The following is a 21,171-nucleotide window of genomic DNA, read 5'->3' as shown; positions in this document are numbered from 1 at the left end:
TATATGAAAAAAATGTCCGAGAATTTATTATTAAATTAAAGAAAATATTAAAAAAGTAATAATTGTGTTGTTGAATTGAGTGAAAAGTAATGAATAGTTCCAATTTTGTATTTAAAATTAATTATAATCCTCGCTAAGAAAAGTCTGTGGCGCCTTTATTATTAAATTGAAGAAAAAATTTAAAAAGTAATAATCATATTATTGAATTGTTAGAAAAGTAAATTAAAATTAAATTAAGTTAAATCATATTCCCAAGCAAGCCAGCATCCCCACAACCCACCCCCTTGTCCCCCCCCCCCCCCCCCCCCCCCCCCCCCATCTCATCTCTCTCAGTTCGCTCGCGCATTTCTCTTTTCTTCTTTCTTATTCAATTTACCAATTAATTTAGTTGTAATTAAAACACTTTGAAACTTTTTTCTATAAAAGATCTTCATTTTTAAATATTATAAAAGTTTATTGTATTTGTAATAGAAGATATCACAAAATAAGCCAATGTTCAAAATTAAAAATAAAAAATGCTTTCATAACGTGAGTACAAGTTTAGTATATATTAAAAAAGAGAGAATAATAATAATAATAATAATTTGAGTCATCCCAATGCAATTAATAGGTAGGAGTCTAGTATATGCATTTCAATTAGAAAATTTAAAAGTTCCTTAAATTAAAAGTTCGAAAATTGAAAGAAAAACACAGATATTTTATTTTACAATTAAAAAAATATAAATAAGGCATATGTTTTAAAAAAATGAAGGAACTTCTTTATTAAAAACAGAAAGAATCTCAATTTTGATAATCTCAATTTAAAAGTTTCTTTATTAAACTGTCATTTTCCCACCTCTCAACTCTAATAAATCGGTTATAAAAGATAAAATCTACAAATTGTTTGCATTAAATGATCTCATAATAGTATTTTTACTATCAATATCAATGCCAATTCATTGTAAATTTTGTCGCGCCAATGTTGAATAATAAATGGGGTAAAATGTAAATATATTGTAATTCATAGATTAATATGTTAAATAAAAATTCATTAATAAGACATATTATTATAAATAACGGTAGCACATATGAAAATGAAGAATACATTAATTCAAATCATTATTATTATTTCAATAGTAAATAAATATTCATAATATTACAAAAATAAATAAAAATTATAATTATAAGAATTTAAATTTTATTGCATAATGTTTTAAAACTATTTTAAATCTTATAAAATTTCAATTAAGTAAATCTCTAATGGAAATAATGATTCATTTTAGCTAAAATTATTCAAATTTACGAAATTTAATATATGAGATTTGACTATGAATAATACAACATATGGTAACTTTTGATTTTTTTTAAGAAATAAAAATTATCCTCAATACTTTGTTTTTTGATAACTCATTAGAAAGCTAAATTAAGAGAATATTATAGAGTACGACAAAGAGATCGAGTTCTGAAGAGATTACACACAACAATAAAAGATAACAGGAAAGTAAGTGAAATGAAAAAAAGTTATAGTTATTATTTTTTTTATCGAGTTTGAAAAATGATAATTTTAAAACGTTACAACACTATTTTTCTTCTGCTTCTCCAACATTATTGTAATATATGAATTGATCAAAATTCTTGAAGATATTTGGATATAATTAGTATACTATAGAAGAAAGGAATATCTTTTCATGAAATTTTTGAAATATAACTAAAACAATTAGGGTTAATTACATTGGTGGTCCAAAAAGTTTTAATAATGTATCAGGTTGGTCTAAAAAGTTTTTTTTGCTACATGATGGTACAAAATGTTTCAAAGTTATAACATGATTGTACAAACCGTCATCTCGCTATTGACGCCATCAAGTCATCATTTACAAGACTGTAAATTTTACATCATCATGTAACTTACGTAAAACATTTTGTACTATTAAGTTATAACTTCAAAACATTTTGCATTATCATGTAACATCCCACAAAAATCGGTTTTGCACCATCAGTGTTGGCTTGACGGCGTCAATGGCAAGATGACAATTTGTACTATCATGTTACAACTTTAAAACGTTTTGTACCATCATGTAACAAAAAAAACTTTTTGAATTAACCTGATACATTATTAAAACTTTTTGAATTACCAGTGTAATTTATCCAAACAATTAAGATTGAATTATTTATTATGTAACCCACCCGTTGCATGAATATTGAACTTACAAATATATATTTTGGCTAAGGAATTCTAACCTAGGACTAAAGTGGTTTTTTAATTTTTACCCACAAAGAATCATCTTTTAATGTTGTATTGCATATTAAAAAAAATTATTTTTTCTTGAATCCTGAGAGAATAAAACAAATTACTTCTTATTCTTATTTTTGATTTACTCTTGGAGAATAATCAATTTTAGTGGCGTACTACATATCCATAACTATATATGCCATTTATTAGAATATGCTCAGCTACCTGCATATATTAGTGAGAAACATTATCCAAAACAGAACGACATACTGAGAAATATTTGGATTTTCAACCAAAAATTGAGAGAAGAAATTTCAAAAGAGTGAGTAAAAGTTGAAATTTCAAATCTAGAACTAAGAAATTATTGTTACATTAAAAAAAAAACTTTTTGTTGCCGTTTTCCCCTTAAGGAACGACATGAGGTAGCTCTCTAGAGAAGAAATGCCATTTTGTCTCCCAAGGGACCGGCATTGAGGTAGCCAATCTAGAGAAGAAATCAGATGAACTAATTTTTAGTACTTGGGAGAGGAATAGTTACTTTTGAAAAAGTAATTTTTCTAAGTGGATAAGAAAAAGGAACTTGGATTTTGAAGAAAAAGTGGAAAAATAGAAGGAAAAAAATAATCGAAAGCGTGGAATGCAAAAGAGGATATGAAGAACAATAATCACCATGATGTAAAGTCGTACTTTATATCTTTGACAAAGGAGATGAAATATCCTTTTAAAATACGAATACAATTTTTCGGTAAAAATACAAAAAATGATTAAATGTAAAGAAATTTGACCTTAATGGCATGTACAAATTCTTCATCACCCGAAAAAAAGTTATCATTATGCTGATATTAACTTCCTTATACACTATAAGAACCAAAATAATCAACTTTCAATTTTCATTTGAATAATTAATATTCTCATTAGTATGCGGATTGATTGATCATGAGGTTATTGATCATTAGGCATCTGCATGCCTCCGTCTCTCTCATAGTTGGATTTCTTCAAGGGAATTCCCGCCCTTTTATCTTCATTTTGTTCCGGTAAACATTGTGGCCAAAGCCCGATTTTTCCCTTTTCTCCAAACGGGGTCTCAAATATGCTCAATTTTCTATGATGATGATGCGCTTTAAGAGGCTCTATGATGATACATTTTTTCAATGAGAAGGGTAAATAATATATTGGTCTTAAATATAATTTTTTTCCCCCATAAATTTTAAATTTTTCAATAATATGCACAAATTCTGCACAAAGCATAGGTCTATAACCAGTACACATTATAATATAACAGAAAGCATGTAAGGTGACGTTGGCGTTCACAATCAATATTCTACTCTATTTTATCATTACTACAATTTAACAATATAATCATTACCATTTTATCTTTTTTCTCATTTAATAATAAATTCTCACTTGTACTTGTACTTTTATTATATAAACCCTAATATCCAGAAACTCAATTGGATCTCCACTAATCCAACCGAGTCGAGTCAACCCACTAAAAAAAATTCAGGCTCATACTTTTTACTAATTATTATTACAATCAATTTTATAATAATAAACTTTCCATATATTTTTACATCCATATATATATATACATATATAATTTTATCTTTTTTCTTATTTAATAATAATTTCTTCTATCTACTTCTTCCTAACTATTATTACATTATCTTTTAATAATAAATTTTCCCATATATTATATAATATATACTTTTGCCCCTATTAGGTTAGAATGAAGTGGAGTAAACTTTCATCTCCGAGGCCAAATGAACCGAATCATGTTTTCTTAGAATAGTACAGGTCAGGAAATTGAAGTTCAAAAACTCAAAACCCAAATGATGGTCGGAAGCTGCTGCCGAGTCCGACCTGAAACATCATTCACCAAAGAAAATGCAAATGCTACAGAGTTCAGATCCTCAACATCGCTATCTTTCTTTGCACCAAATTTAGTTTGCAATATTTGCATCCTTTCATCACGAAGGCAAAACACTAGACCAAAATCTGCATTAGAATAAATAAATATGCAACATGTCTAATAATTACCACATATTGAGGATATGCTACAATGACTTTGAAGGTGAGCAACATTACATGCTGAAGCCGGTATGCTCATGGCACAAAACTAACCATTCCCTTATCTTCTCATGCACATGCTAAACCAAAGCACTGAATAGCACCTTTAGCGGTAGCTCGAGATACAATGAGATATATGAACAAAGAATGGAGAACCGGCAAAGGAAATACAAACCAAGAAAGCATGCACGAGAGAGAGGAACTGCATCAGAAATACAAGGCATGGCTTCAAAACAGCAAAACAGCTGGAGAGACAGAGAGGGCCGACAACCTTTTGAATGCTGTAATATAAGGAGCTCTCATGCTATAAGAATGTCTTGAAGAAGCTTCACCCGAGCTTTTTGTCAGATCCCTTGAGATTAAGGTTGAACCATTTCTTCTTGCCTGATTTATCCTTCCCATCAGCAGTTCCGTCTTCACCAGGACTTTCTTCGCCTGGAATCCTACTACTGCTGCTACTACCACTACTTCCATTACTTAGATGGCTGGCAGGACCACTATTGCTGGGTATTTTGGCCACGGTGAATGAAGAGTGGATACTGTCTCGCTCTTTCAGCAGCTCATCCACCTATATTCATTTTGTTCGAATGAATACAATAAAAATGGAAGCACAAAGCACCTACTAAACCAAAGATATAACTTTGGTTGAATTAAGCATGGAATTGCCATCCAGAAACATTGTATCCTTTAACTATGAAATGTAAATATAATTAACAAGGTCAGCTGTTAACTTGTTTCAGGAAAAACAAAACGCGGCTTAACATAAAAACCAAGCCCCCGAGTTCGTGACACATGCAAATCATGCATTGTATAAAGGGGAAAAAGTGGCGTCCTGGATTGAAGAGAGAATAAAATACTCTGAAGCTCAAAATCTTAGTCTAACACTCTAGATAGCGAATCAAACGCAACAATATATATCTATCCAAAGGAAAAGACATCGAACAAGAAGCAAAGCAATCTAATCAGATGTCTGAATAATATGTGAAGCAAGGAAACTTACAGACTGCTTTTCTTGGCTGTATCTATTCGTTACTTCTTGGAAGCGTGCCAACGCCTAAACATAAGTACCGCCAAACTATAAGCGCAAAATTTATTCTAAAATCGAGAATAGGTAGGAAGGAAGGAAGGAAGAGAAACCTTTCTATATTCTGTTTCAAATTGGCGCAGCTCAGTTCTCTTCCTTAAGATCTGAGCTTCAATGTCTTTAAGCTTCTGACTTGTATCTTCATAGGATTTTGCACAAAGAGCCTCGATTGTGTAGGAGGCGGTCTTGAAAAAGTTGTCTCCTGAAAATTTCCACTGAAGGTCAATAAAAGAGACAGTATAAAGACAGAATTTTGGATGACTGTACTTAGAACTCTGGACGGATGAATATATTTTTTAACTGACCATAAACAGCAAAAATATGGGTTCCAGCTTTCAGTTCTGAAATCTCGCAAGGTTGAAGACCTTCCAACCTTTTAAAGAAGGCAGCTTCAGGGTCTTTGGCCATCGCCAACTGCAGAGCCAAATGATGATAGAGAGTTTCTTCAGCAAACAAAAGAGACAGCTTTCCTTTTGAGGAACTTTAACAAGTAAGAGGCAATAGAAGAAACGCACTGCATTCAGAGTTGAATCGAGTCGGTACACTTGAAAATGCAAGAAATACATCCCAGCTGATGTGACCTTGCCTGCCTTCTCACTGTCTTCCTATATACACCATGGATAATATTACTCCAACTGAAACAATAAATTCCAACAAATGCCAATCGAAAAAATTGGAGCATAAAGTTGAGAGAATTACAGAACAGAAAGATGCATCACCATTGATATTAAATAGATAAGCGACGCAATCAGTTTTAAATAATTCAACATATAATTAATGACCGTTTCTGTGAAAACTGCATAATAAATCCACAAGGAACACCCACTTCCAGTTGATGCAAAAAGTTCCAAATATGGTTTGTTAATATATTGAGGGAAAATAAAGGTGAGTTCTAAGTTACCGATCAACAAACTAGACAATTCGAACAGTCAGAGCAGTACATGGATGTCCCAGCAAGTTCATATAAAAGGGGAGGGAGAGAGAGAGAGAGAGAGAGAGAGAATTTTCTGAAAGTTTTGTACCTGTAAGGCTAAGCCATAACCACCATGGGCATCTTGTTCAAAATAGAGCAACTGAATGGCCAAAATACAAGAAATGATAACTCCACATTAGATTCAGAGAAAAATATTGATAAATTTCTTCGCTTTAACATGCAGAGAAGGAACGAATTTGCACAACCTTGAATTTGCTCTGAGCTGTGGATACGACTCTTATCACTATTCCAGCCTCAGCTTGCTGTTCATTGATTGTTACACCAAAAAAGTGTGCACATTGTTTCTCAACCTAAATAAAAAGAAATCAGGGGTAAATCAGATTATATACCCATCAGAAAACGTTTCACAGACACAGCAAAGGACAGGACAAGCACCTTTCCACTAACAGATGTCCCAATTGGAAGGGGCCGAATGGTTACAGTTCCATTCATAGCTTCTTCAAGAACATTAGCAGATATAGTTGTTTTGATGGGCACACCAAGCTTGCTGCAAATCAAAGGGAGTGCAACTTACAATTTTACCAAATACAAGACTACAAAATTATACCATAAGATAATTTACCTGAATAATGCCGCAAACATTGTATTGACAGTCCCCAGGTTAGATAGGTCAATCTCCATATCCATGCCTTCAGCATCAAGAGCCTGATCAAGTTCATCAATATTGATAAGATTGAGAAAAGCTGATATCCTTAAGCAAGAAGAGAGTTAACTTTCCAAGTAATGGAGGTTGATGTCCAAAATAGAGGCAAATTTCCTAAACTTTATCAGAGACCAAGATCATCCTCTAGACAGCTCAAGTGGGAAACTACATGCTTGAAATATGGATCCCTCCATTCATGGCATACCATTAGCATCCATTCAATGGAGTTGACTATGCTAGTAATCGTCATTCATATAACAAGTTCAGGAAGAACAACCTAAATGAGCATTATGCTATTTTCCTAGGCAACTAGACATGCATAATTCAATAGATGGGTTTCTTAAGCAAAGAAAACTACACATGTCATAGCAAGATATTTACATTTTCCCTATCAAAAGAAAGATGACATTCAAATCAAATATCTTATACTAATTAGGTAAACTACAAAAAAGTATCCCATTCTTTAAGGAAATGATACAGATACAGACCACATTGGTCATGATAATAAAACCATCGTCGGAGAACTATCAGCCCCTTAAGATGCAATCCTACCAACTTATCAGTCCTGGGATAACAAGTTGCTTGTGGAATGATTCTCAAACCTTAATCCCAATTTCTATGCTTCTTATCCCACTAGAACATGGTCTGAAGAAAGTGAAAGACATGGCAACTTGAAACACATTTACTGTCAACCTTTTTCTCCCTAATAAAAAGTGCAAAATCTAGAAAGCTACATAGAGACCCCACCATATAAACCTAGGGAAGTCTTATGATACTTCATTAGGAAACGGATATATAACACCATATGCATATGAAGCTCCAATAGCCAAACATATCGATATGAATGTCCGGACATTTTTTCATTAAAAGCAGAAACCATTTACAAAGCTCTATCTCCTAGTGCCAAACTCTGATATATTATCAAGAGAGAAGGGCAGAAATAAAGAATACCTCAAACCCTGCACTGTCATATTGCCTTCTCTTCTCAGGGTCAGACAAGATACTATATGAATACGCAACCTCCTTAAAATGCTCCGAAGCCTCGGGATTGTTGGCATTCTTATCTGGGTGATACCTATCCACAAAAAATATATAAAAACTGCATCAAATCTTTTTAAGATTCCACTGGACAAAAATTGAGGAAACCTAAGTGCGGATAAGTAAGACTAATGCGGTAAAAAGGACAAAACTCAGGAATGACATTAAATTAGTGAAAAGAAATAACATTCAGTCATATTGATTCTGCATAACTTTCTGTGCTTTTGTTTATGTGCTATGAACCGCCATATTCACAAGCGATGGAAAACAACCACACGTACAGATAATACGACATATTGCGTGCTTCATTTCTCCAAAAGAAAAATTATGATTTTATTCATGCTTTATTAAGTATATCACAGTGCCAACGCAATAGTCACAATCATTTGCGTACTGAATTGGAATTTCAAAAAAATAAAAAGTATACAACGACGGAAACTCAATCACCACTAGATCACTAGATGCAACTGCTATAGTTTTTCAAATGTAAAGAAATGCTTGTTCATCTCCTGCTAAGAGCATATTTGTGAAAAATAAATTCACACAGAAAAAAATTCCAGATAGGAAAAAGGAAAAGCAAAACCTGGTGCTTAAGTATCAAAAAGTAATGTTCTTGGAGAGGGTATCAATGAAAAAACTAGAGATCCTAAAAAACAATAAGGACAATAAAGGAAAGCCGTTTCCTCATATTTGCAAATATGTGGTATGTCATTTTGTATTATTTCACTTTACAACAATATCCTGACGATAAAATATCTCTCCCAACAAGATAAGGCCTTTGCAGCAACAGCAGTGGTAGAACAATCCCCAAATCTCACTGAAGGCGGTGGAGCTATAGGGACCATTCTGTGAAATTTGGGATCAATTAACTATGCATCTATGATTGAACCTCCCGCAATGCAAGCTCATTTTGTCATGAGAAAGTTCAAAACGACAGCATAATGCTGAAAAGAGTCTGCTGCTCTATCAGCAGTGCCCGCCCATCGACTATATACACCAGAAAGCTTCATACACCAAATGCAACTAATTGACCACAAAGGCCACTGCTTGCTATCGTAAACTACACTATTAAAGACTAAACAGTTGGACCCTGAATTTCGAAATCAATGCCGACACGCACATTGAAAAGATTAAGCTCCTAATTCAGATTCAGAATCCCACTTCCGACCGATCAATTGAATCAAAAGACACAAATTACTAGGAATAATTTGAACATGTAATAATGAAAGAAAGGAAGGCACTTACTTGAGAGCGAGCTTCCGATAAGCAGTTTTAATCTCTTGGTCAGTCGAATCCCTCGACACACTCAGCACCTCGTAGGGGTCTCGCCGGATCGCCGGAGCGGATGGCCCTTCGAGCTTCGAACCCATCTCCCTCTCTCAATTCCGCTCTCTAAAACCTCGCCAATTGCTTGAATCAATCAAGGTCCCAGCAGAATCGTCATTCGAAGCTGATCAAAAAAGGAGCGAAAAATCCGAGCTGAACGGGGCTCAATTGAAGATAATATTCTTTACGTGGATTGAGAGGGATACGCAATTCGAAGCATCGGATCACAGAAACGCGAGAATCGACGAATGGCAACAATTCACAAGAATCAAACACGCGAGGAGATGGAATTTCGGGGTGTAAGGGAGGAGGAGGAGGAGGAACGAGCTAGGGTTTCCTTTCTTTTTCTTTCCTTTTTTTGCTTTTGAAATTTGGAGGAGGAAAAAAAAACAAAGAAGAAGGGCGCGACGGAAAAGATGATGTGAATTTTTATAGGGAAAATTTCACAACATATCAAAGTTTGAAAACAACTATTACTGTGCATAATATTTTCAAAAATTAATACAATGCATCACGAAAAATTTGAAAATTTTTACTATGCATAATTTCCGTCGACTAATGGACGAAAAGCTGACGTGGCACGTTGATTGGACAAACGGTATCAATGTGGTCGTACCAACTCAGCATCTCGGTCCCAATCCCTTCTTTCTCCCGCCCTAATTAAACGGTCTTAGGTTCGATTCGTTTAGGGTTCAATTCCCCCAAATTGAACTTCAATTCCCCCATTTTCCCCAATTTCAGAGAAGAGATAATCGGCGGCAAATCCATGGATGCTTCGTTTGTCTTCCTCAGTTGGTATAGTGCATTTTCATTTCAATGCTTATTAGGTTCAATTCCTTCAATTAGGGTTCATTTCCCCCAATTATGGTTCAATTTTCTCAAATTTCAGTTCAAATCGCCCATTCCCCCCAATTTCAGGGAAGAGGTAATCGGCGACAAAGAGATCGATGCTTCGTTTGTCTTCCCCAGCTGATATGGTTCATTTCATTTTCAGTGCTTTGTTTGCATCTCCATTTCCCCTGATTTCACGTGCAATCGGTAAAGAGAAGTGGTGATGGGTAATCCTGAGGTCGATGCTCCATTTGTCTTTCTCATCTGGTATTGGGAAAAAGAAGTGGTGATGACTGATCCTTTGCGTTTTCTAATATTAATTTTGCTTCATCTGTTGCTAGTTGTTGCATAGTACAGAGCATAATTGCTGTCAAAGAAATGGTCTCAAGTGGATCGATTGAGATGAGGGAGTCTTCTCCAATATCGTCCAGTGTGTCTCGAGGTGATAAAGAATGTCGTCATGGAGTTAAAGCTATAATGCTGACTTCATGGAGTGAGAAGAACCCGGGGAGAAGATTCTTGCAGTGCAAATTTTGGAAGGTTTGTAAGCATTGTCGATTTATCAATTTCTCCTTAGCTCGATTCGATTTCTCCCGAGCTCGATTATGCTGGAAGGTTATGTATAATGTATCATGATATGATAGTGAGTTTGTGAGTTTGGTTTAATGCATCATGATATGATGATGAGTTTGCTAGTTTGGTTGTTTTGGCATGATGATTGCAAATATTTCGAATGGTATGATCATGAGGACACAAAGCACACAAATGATGTTAGTAGGTGTTTGATTAAAGAGAATGAAGGCCTTGCAACAAAGCTAAAGTTAATAAAAGAAAAGAATGAGATTTTACTTGTTAAGTTATCGACAGTTGATGATAAGGTGGAAGCATTGAAATGGAGAAATAACAACATGGAGAAAGAGATCATGGGAATGAGGTTGCAACTAGAAGATGCAAAGTCAAATTGGAACAAGATTTGATTGATGAAAGTTGCACTTTTGATCATGCTTATGTGTATGATTGTATTGGTTTAGGTCTATGGAGGCATGAAAAGTGAAAAATCCTTATATTTGCCGTGACAAAAGTACTGTTCTAATGTAGTGAAGATTGTATTGATTTGATTGTACTGGTTTGGTTTGGGTGTATGTGCTGCCAATATTGGCAAGACAACTTTGTGTACTGTTGGAAAAATGTATAAATTGGTATTTTCTGTACTATTGTTCATGACTTTGTGTATTGATTTGTAATGGATAAAATGCCTCTTTTTGTACCATTGGTCCGCCCAATAGGTACTTGTGAAGTTTCATCCATTCCTCAAACAATACTACTGATAAAAACTGTATTAATATTGGCATATTAAGAGAGACAAACAGTTATGAAAAGGGACACAACAAAGACTTTATTAATCTATTAAGTATTCATATACCAACAAAGACAGTCATGAAAAGATGGTGAAACCAATCCATCAACGACTCCCATAAACTGTACAACAAAAGTTACACAAAATAGCTAGAACCAAGCCATCCACTTGTTCCAGAAACCACACAAAAAACTTACACAAATTAGCCTAAATCAAAACATCCACTTGTCCTATAAACAACAACAATAAGTTACACAAAATGATCTCACACAAACTGAAGCTAATCATGTTTTTCTTTGCACAGGTCATCCTTAGTAGAGGCTGACTCCAATGGCTTTCTTTGTGCTATGGTCAATGGTCTTCTAGGTTGATGGACTTGTTCGTCTCTTCCTGTGGAGATTTGCCCACTATACTTGCTAACATAACTGGTCCTGAATGGCTGCCCAAGCACTTGATTCACATTTATGCACATCATCATTATAGGTAAAAGACAATCAATGATGATATCTCAATTAAACAATGCTTACATCCACTATCTCCATACAGTACTCCAACCCCTTTCTGAGCTACGTTAAGTTCTTTGAATATCTGTTGCTCAATAGTAGGTTGTTTTGCCTTTTGAACATGTAAAATAACTTATAAAACCAGTAAACTTAAAATAGAAAGGAGTATGAGCTAAGATGTGTTGCCATTGCCTGTATCTTTGGTGGTCTCCAACCTTCAACAGAACCATGTCTGATATAATTTGTGGGCTTCGATCCTGATGAGGGCTGGGATGATGATAATGGCTGCCTAGTTGGTGGTTGCACAGCAGGGTCCATCATCAGGTCATCTTGCACAGATTATTATCATCAGGTCCTCTTGCACATATTGGAAAAGAGTATGCATGGACGCCACTGTCATCACCTCAAGTTCAGATGGCGATGCTTGCTCTCCAGTTGATGGTATATCCACATGCTCATTCATGGCCTCTTGCACAACATGCTCATCCATGCCCTTTTTCATTATTTTCCTAGCTTGTTCAACATCGTAGTAAGCATGACAAAATCTGTACCATTAAATACACATGAATTAATAAAATCAATATTTACTTGGCCACTTGATGATGAAGCTATTTGCTTTTCCCTGTCTTCTTTGTCATGTGGGTCCTTATTCTTGGACTTCTTTGCTCTACCGGGAAGGTTTTTAACAGTAGGAGGAAATACAGTATCAAATTGAACCATTATCCATTCATTTTGGCCATTCAATGGTTCAATAAGATGCTAGTATGCCTTTAAGTACATTTGTTTTTTCAAAAACCCATTGACATAGTGTTCTAGTTGTTCACGTCGATGGTAGATAGCACTAACCGCATGTTTACAAGGAATTCTTGTGAGATTCCGCCTTCTGTATGAGCATGTCCATCTATCTAAGTTTACAACATATCTATCCCCATATTCAACAATCTGGTACTTACTGTTACCCCCATATTGTGTCACACAAACCCTATTCTGTAACTTAGCCTCTTCAAGTTTTTTTAAAGGTCTAGGACAAATATCTTCATTACAACTAGTAAACAATTCTTTTTTTTTTTCAACCAGCCTCTGCATGATTGATGTTTGAATAGACTCCAACATATCTATAAGGGAAAGAGTCCTAGCTTCTAGTAGCCAATCATTAAAACATTCGCTCATGTTGTTATCAATAACCTCACATGCATTCCAGTCATTTATATAAGCCCTACAAAACTTCATAACATCAATATGTCTAAATGCATCAGCTATTTTTTTTTTAAATAACTTCCATCTGTCTCATTAACCTAAGATAAGTTGCCTCAGTTGTACTCATTACTGACCTCCAGAAAAGATGTTTCAAAGCAACTCCATTATGCTTCTTCTTCCAATTTGCATACACATGCCGCGCACAAACTCGATGTTCAACATGTGGAAGAAGTGTCTTCACAGCTTTTTCTAATCCCTACAAATCAAAGTGGTCACAATCATTAAACAAAATGATAAGGAAGAGTATAAAGCAAGTGAATGACTGAACAAAAAAAGTATATTTTACTGATCACCAATCAATGTCCACCCGAATCCATCTCTAATTCCCAAGTCATTCATCAAGAGTTCAAAAAAATCACTTCCACGAATGTTCATTCTCACCCTCTACCACAGCCCAAGGAACATTTGATTATTTCCATCCCTCCCGACAACACTTAATAACTGCCCCTTAAGTTGAGTTTTTAAAAAACATCCATCCACACTAATGACAGCTCTGTAACCATCAACAAACCCCTTTCTTAAACTCTCAAAGCATACATATAACCTCTTAAACCTAGCTGCACAGTCAGGCCCATCCTTATCAAGTACTAATTCAAATGTACTTCCCCTATAAATTTTCTTCAACTTAGCAAGATATGTAGGCAGCAGATTATAGTGCTCTCTCATAAGATTTCTTGCATGTGCTCTTGCTCTGTAGCAAGTAACTTTGGACACTTGGATTCCAAATTGGACAATAACCTCTCGCATTATGTCTAAAACCCTTTAGTTCATATTTTGCATAACCTTGTCTATGAAATGTATTCACAACCATTCATATATTGCCTCCTTATTCCTTGCAACTCTAGAACATGTGTGCTCATTGGTATATCATTCTCTTTTACGAGTCCGACTACCATAAATTCTCCATGGACAGTGTTTTTCTTTGCAGAGAACCTCAATATGCATCTTACAGCTCCTCTTCCACATTAACTCAAAGCCATTTACAATGGCATAACTCTTCACAGCTTTCTTGAACTAATCATCGTTGGAAAATATTACATTTTCACTTAGTGTGATATTGAAAATATCAAAATTTGGATTGAATGGTCTGTACTTTTTCCTCCCCTTTCCTATACTACTTTCTGCTGCACTGTGATCTGTTTGTTCCTTAGTCGACCTTATTCTCTATCTCTTCATCCCTTGCTTAGTTTGCATTTTAAATGCTTGCCTGTTCTCCCTAACATCTGTAAGCTCTTTATTTTCTCCATCACTAACACCTTCATACCCACCTAACTCAGAGTCATCAATCTCAGTCTCATCCTTTTCACCATCCTCTACTTCCCAAACATCATCATCAGTGTCATCCTCATCACCATCCCCTGCTACCCCTGCTTCCATACCATCATCACCACCATCTTCCATCCTATTTGCTTCAGTACACATAGTAACTATTCCATATTTCAATCCAACCTCAGCCATAGGCATCACCTCAGGATCAGTGTTCATATGAACCAAACCAGCATCTAAACTACTTTTAGGAAGTAAATACCACATTTTGTTTGGTTCTTTGTAGCCAAAGTCATTTAGATGTCACTTCATCTCATGCTACAACATTGTATCAACATCCACGGTTAATATACAACATGTACCCCCTATGTACTCAACTGGTGGAGTTAGTTTCATGTGGCCTTCGTAGTATAGTTGCATACCAAATTTAGTTCCCACCCGATAATAACAAAACAGAAAGTTCACTGACAGTATAGACTCAACAACAAACACCATTTATTCTAGCATCAGACAAATAAATCATGCCAAACTAGTTGATCAAGTTATGATTTTGAACTTACATTATCTTCCTCTGTTGGGATAAGAAAGACACGATTCACTGATAGGCCCCCAACTACTCCCAGTCACCAACTTTATCCAAGTTTTGCCCCTCTTGCAACTAAAGAAATGATTTTATGTACCATCATGAACTATAATGCCATCATCAACACCAACTCAGATCGTCCAGATGCAAATGGAATAAGACAGTACATGTTATTGATCCTTGTATCTGCTCCTACATTACCAGTCGTTGCTCCTCTTCTCGCAAGTAGTCCACGTCAGCCAACGATCGACTGCTTTCTCTCTCGGAATTCCGTCGATCCTTCCTCCGATCCTTAAACATTTAGGGTTTTGATAAACTCTGCTCTTAATTTGTAAGAGGAGATGAAAAGACACTCTGTTCCAGAGAAGGGCGGGAAAGAAAAAATTAAGGCTGGGTAAAATAAGGAAGTAGGACCCACAAACTGAGTTGGCACGACCACATTGGCACGACCACATTGGCACCGTTCGTCCAATTCACGTGCCACGTCATTTTTCCGTCCATCAGTTGACGGAAATGATGCACAGTGAAAATTTTCAAAATTTTCGTGATGCATCATGTTAATTTTTCAAAATATGATGCATCGTGAAAATGAGTTTTCAAACTGTGATATACAGTGTCATTTTCCCATTTTTATATGTACATATGCTTTTTTCTCGATAGAAATATGTCGGGGAAATTGGCTTTTGACATTTACTATTTGTTTTCAACTTTTCTTTTTCATTTTAAATATTTTCAAATTCATAATCTTTCTTCGCTTTATTTTCCGATATTTATCTATCATTTTACATATTATTAGATGTAAAACTCGCGCTTATGCGCGAGCTAAAAAAATCACATGATCCAATTTGTCTCAAGCTCAAATCACAAGGGAATTTTTGTAATTTTTCCTTTTTTTAATAAGTAAAAGGAATAAGAGTCTGTTAGCGTAGCAACCCATAGGGCTTAATTATATGGGCTCGAATCTTGTAGCGAAATATTTAATTTGAAACATAGCTGCATGAGAATCCAAGAGCCTAAGTTTGGCACCGCGTATTGGAGGAGTACCCTATACTAAACTGGTTGCATAACAAATAAGGAAACATTTCCTCCATATTTACACCTAATTAGAGGTGTGCGGGTCTGGATACCCAGTTTTGTTCACGATATTCGAACCCTATACTATAAGGAACATATTCCAAGATTTTGGAACTGAACAATACCATGTTGAGTCATGGAACCGGAAGTTACCTGGAACCTGTATTATATCACAGGTTTTTTGTACCATGTTGGAACCTGTAAATTTTTTTATTTGGCTAAATAAAACCGAAAATGTGTCATCCATAATAAGTAATAGCGCAAAATAGAATGTTGATATAGATTTAAATTTTTTTTTAAATTAGTGACTATATTTTTAAATATAACTATATATATAATGGGGAAATTTATTATCTGGATCTAAGTTGCGGTTTAGATTTCGATTCTAGGTTTTTATGTAAAAATCGAAACTGATATAATATTTGAATTCTATCTTATTTTCAATATGAGTTATTCGAAATCTATCCGTTATGATAGATTCCGAATGATTTCGGATATCATCGGTACCCATGCACACCCGGACCTAATCCCGATTTAATACTTGGAATACGAGAGCGTTATCAATTGAGTTGCGCCTCGTGGGTGACTCCCTCCCCTCTTGTTTCTTCCTCTTCTTCAAAACACCGTCCCCTTTGGTTCGGCTCTCGACGGTAAGCAGCAGCTCCCTTCGATTCGATCGCCCGTGCTTTAATCAAGCCTATCTCTGTTCCCTTCACGGCAGCAACCCCCGCGCGACCCGATCCCATCTTGCAAGCCTCTCTGTCTCCTCCGCTTCCTACCGTGTCAAGCGTTCTCGTCCCCTTCCGAGTGCTTCCGCCTCTCGGTTCCACGGCCGGAACTTGCTTTGCTATCGGCCGGCCGTGCTCAACTTCGCCGGTTCCTTCAGGGGGTGAGCTTTCATTCGAGCGACGACGACGCGGAATCCTCTCGTCTTGCGGCCTCGACTCGAGCTGGCCCTTCTACTTCTTCCCTAGGGCTCTCGTCTCAGCCTCTTTCTTCGATCTTCTTCTTCACTCGGTAGTGAGTTTGCTCGCTCTTTTCTTTCATTTTGTAACGAATCCCTCCCCGCAAATATGAGTTGTTGGATGAGATGAGGAGTTCATGCGATTTGATTTGGATGTGTCTGTTGATATGCATATGCTCAATTTGGTTACTCCAAACATGCTTGTGATGAGTTTGATGAAAGAGTAACCCAGAAAATTGTTCGATTTTGATCGGTAAGTTACTCCATTACAGGCGGCTTATGAAAAGTTCGCATGATTCTTTTGGCATAATTTTTTAGTTCTATCACTCTTGGCAATTTTTAATCAGTTTCTGGAGCTGATCAATCTCTTTGGGGATCACTCGTTTTGGTAGCGGGGAAAATAAATTGAAATAGGGGGTAATTGGGGCAGTATCTGTAACTGAATCGCATTTTTCATGTCATCCGTGTTATAGATAGAAGTTGTGGGTACGATTTTGTTCCCGGATGATTGTTGGATGTCAAAATGTTGTGGGTAAGACAAAATGTTTCAGAAAATAATATGCGATCACTCGTGTACGTGTTTGATGATCTACTCTCAGGCATTAATTTACTAGGGATATATGGTGATAATGTTGGTGTATTTGGAGTTTTCTCCCCTGAGTATGTTGCTTCGAAGTGAGCTCTGTCATTACATTGACATTTGGGTGAATTTATTAGAATAGAATGTAGGGTGGGTTGCCATAAGTGAGGCTTGTATCACTGAAATGCTTGCAAGGATTAGTTGCCGCTGCCCTTTTCTGTTATCAATCAGTAACCTGTGTCAAACCGTCTTAATTTCATTAGGTTGAGCTTGCTTATGGCGTCGACTGCCCCATCCTCAGATGTCAAAGGCCCCAAAACAGCGCTGAGCAAACAGGTAGTATCCCCATTCGTAGATAGAATGAATATTTTTAGGTTTTAATCTGCTGAAGAGAAGGAGAGTCTTATTGGCAATGGGTGAACTCAACTGGTATGAATTGATCTAGGTAATAAGCCATGAAGTTTCAATTGCGGAGTTGAGCAACCTCTCCTCTTCTCGGGTAAGTATAAAAGCCCCATTATCAATTGCACTAAATAATTCCTTTTGCTATTTTATTAGTGTTGAGATGTTGAGATTAGTGAATGCTGTAGTTCATGTCAATGTAGTATTTTCACCAAAAATATGTCTTCTAATCTCTTGATAGCCATATTTCTTTATTAATGAGAGATCCTGTTCTATCGTTATTGGCTAAAAAGGGAAAATTAAGTCCTTTTCTGCAATGAGAGTGGAGATGCATACTGAATTTTTGGTAAAGGGGGTTTTTTGATATGTGGTTTTGAAGTTATTGTACCGTGATACTGGATTGCTAGTTCATCTAGAAGGCTGGAATGCTAAATATGCCATGGTTTGCTATCGAAGTTACCTTACTCTTAAAAGCAGGCCTAGGCTAGAGTGGCATTTCATAAGATACAAGATTACTGCATTGAAAACTCATTGACTGTTCTCAAGGACAGCATTATATTCTTTGTGCTGACCCTTATCATCATAAAAATGAGGAAAAAGAGGGACTCTTGTCATATGCGTCTTATTTTTTCAATTTTTTGCTGTTAATGACTTTGACTTCAAGTAACATCAAGTTGAATTTTGGTATGTTGTGACTAGATGTAAACACGGTGGCTTGAACTGGAAAAGTCACTGTTAAATGGCACATTGGAATGTGATGTTACATGAGATAATAGAACTAATCTTGGGGTTCTTTGTAAGTTAGAGCGGCTTTCAAAATAAAATTTGTTTTTTTCCCTGGTTAGAAGCCCTTAAAAAAAAAAAAATTTAAAGCAAGAGATAGTCCAAGGTGCACAAAATGAAAAACATACCTCAGAGGAAAACTGCTGAGCTTCCATCGAATTGAGGTCTATAGACTTGTTAGTCTGAAAGATTAGTGCCTGGATGGTCATTGAATGATACATCGTTAGGAATTAGTTAACATCCAATTGGTACATCAGCTTCTGAGCATCTTGCATATGATGCCCTTTATCAGAGTGGATTAGTATTGCTGAAAATCAATCATGTTGGGTTGATTACTTTGGCCTGCTTTCCAAAGTGATTTAGTGTTGGGCCAATTGAGTCTTAGCATATTTCCTGTCAAAACCCTGATCTGGTATTTTGTCAGCTCATTTAGCAAATACTTCCTATGCTGTTGGCCTATTTTTTGGACAGCTCACAAAGTCTATTCACATTTTTTTTTTCATTGGATTAGGCTGTGTACGTGAAAACTGGGAACCTATACTTCCGGACAAACATTCAAAAGGCAAAAGCATTGGAGCAGAGTAAGGAGTCTCAAACTTGCAACATTCCCATTTATTGGCAACAGTTGCCTATGTTAAAATCCTAGTCTGATGCTAATGCTTGATAAATTCGCAGACCAACTTGAATCAGCCAAAGCAAAGCTAGAGAAGCTGAATGCGTCGTGACACAGCTCACCCTTTCCAGTGTTTCACAACTTTTTGAGTAGTTTCTTATCTCTAATTTTGAAGCTGACCCCATCTTCCTCCTTTATGTGATATTTGAGTGGCAATTGATGAATTGTGGATGCTTGTTTTTGTCTAATTGCTTCTGTAAGTAAATATACGTTTGAATGATCAATAAAAATTGGGTTCAATTTATTTCAGAATATTACTTGTGTTGAGTTAATGATAAGAGTCAATTCCACGTTGGAAAATTGAAAACAAATTCTTGGATTTATAAGAAATTGACTACTACAAACGATGAGCTTGAGTTTTTGGATTGAAGATGTGCCCAATAGATTATAATCTTAACGGAAATTTTACATTATATTTGATGAAAGAATGTTATCGTCCGACTTGACCACAAAGATGATTCCTATGGAAGCAAGAACTCCGAAGGATTGAAGAGGTGCAAGAAGTTGCCAAGAGATGGGGGGGCTTTTGCTCTACTTGCTGGGGATTACACTGGCCCTTATCCAAGTTAGGGCGCTTGAGAAGAAATGGGGAGATTTGATGGAGAAGAAATGAGGGACAAAAAAGCCGTGATTGGTTCTTAAAGTGTCAAACGACCAGCACGTCTAACTGCATTAAGCTGTTAACCGTTGTGGTAAGAAACACTCAATGTTCGGTGCTCTTGCTATTTGAAGATGGTGATGATTGAAATACATTCCTCAACGTCACTATTTAACTATTCTACTAGTCTTGAACAACTTATAGACGGGCTTAGGATTAGTCTTTGGAGCAAATACTTCTGTTCATGCTTCTGGTTGTTCACTGCTGCTCGCTCTCTATTATCAGTGCATCTCTACCGGTTGTGGTGCTCTCGCTTTGGGTTTGTATTGTATTGTGATTGTTATCGATTATTATACTATGTACTTTAATTTAGTGTGTTTCTCCGAGCGAATGAGAAATTGAGATGCAGGTTTTTATTTTTTATTTTTTTTCAATTAACTATGAATTTATGCATGTCTTGCGGAGCAGATCAGGTATGACCCTCACAGGGCAGGCCCGGGTATACATGACCTTGACGTGCCAGGTCACAGGCCAGGTCGGGCCTGAGGCCTGAGGGCACAGGCTAGATCCAGACATTTTAAATACCCACCCTGACTTGGCCATTGTCATTTTTAAGGGAGTAAATTGATAAATTGGTTCTCCAGAAATACATGTTACATCAAATCTAATTTTAAGAAATTTTTTACATTAAATTGAACTTTGAAAGATTAAGTATACATCAAATCTGATTTCAAGAAATTTTATATATCAAGTTGAACCTTGAGAGATTAAGTGTACATCAAATCCGACTTCAAATATTTGTTTATATCAGATTAAACATTAAAAGATTAAGTGTATATCAAATTGAACCTTGAGATATTAAATGTACATCAAATCTGACCTCAAGAAAATTTTTACATCAAATTGAACCTTGAGAGATTAAATGTACCTCAAATTCGA

General features: G+C 35.9%; 2 protein-coding genes across 4 annotated transcripts; one reads left to right on the top strand and one right to left on the bottom strand.

Moving 5' to 3' along the window:
* Positions 1–4,116: 4,116 nt before the first annotated feature.
* LOC116199511 (chaperone protein dnaJ 15) lies at positions 4,117–9,761 on the bottom strand. The gene is made up of 11 exons (XM_031529879.1): positions 9,281–9,761; positions 7,949–8,072; positions 6,917–6,999; positions 6,730–6,841; positions 6,540–6,644; positions 6,383–6,433; positions 5,876–5,965; positions 5,666–5,774; positions 5,414–5,562; positions 5,277–5,330; positions 4,117–4,844 (listed from the first exon to the last, which is right to left on the bottom strand). Exons 1-11 carry the CDS (start codon positions 9,403–9,405, stop codon positions 4,605–4,607), a joined length of 1,242 nt encoding a protein of 413 aa, XP_031385739.1. The 5' UTR covers positions 9,406–9,761; the 3' UTR covers positions 4,117–4,604.
* A 7,023-nt stretch (positions 9,762–16,784) lies between these two features.
* On the top strand, positions 16,785–20,655 carry LOC116201323. Of its 3 annotated transcripts, XR_004155860.1 has the most exons (6): positions 16,785–17,252; positions 18,040–18,112; positions 18,222–18,275; positions 19,473–19,542; positions 19,637–19,723; positions 20,061–20,655. XR_004155860.1 is itself a non-coding variant. In XM_031532526.1 (5 exons), exons 2-5 carry the CDS (start codon positions 18,053–18,055, stop codon positions 19,684–19,686), a joined length of 234 nt encoding a protein of 77 aa, XP_031388386.1. In that variant the 5' UTR covers positions 16,785–17,249; positions 18,040–18,052; the 3' UTR covers positions 19,687–19,886. The 3 variants fall into 3 exon arrangements, 2 of the variants coding, with proteins under 2 accessions (XP_031388386.1, XP_031388385.1); XM_031532526.1 differs by lacking the exon at positions 20,061–20,655 and having other exon boundaries at positions 16,785–17,249; positions 19,637–19,886; XM_031532525.1 differs by lacking the exon at positions 20,061–20,655 and having other exon boundaries at positions 16,786–17,252; positions 19,637–19,886.
* Positions 20,656–21,171: the final 516 nt, after the last annotated feature.

Source organism: Punica granatum, chromosome 3 (assembly GCF_007655135.1).
Source record: "Punica granatum isolate Tunisia-2019 chromosome 3, ASM765513v2, whole genome shotgun sequence".
Taxonomy (NCBI): domain Eukaryota; kingdom Viridiplantae; phylum Streptophyta; class Magnoliopsida; order Myrtales; family Lythraceae; genus Punica; species Punica granatum.
This window is presented reverse-complemented; position numbering and strand designations above follow the sequence as displayed.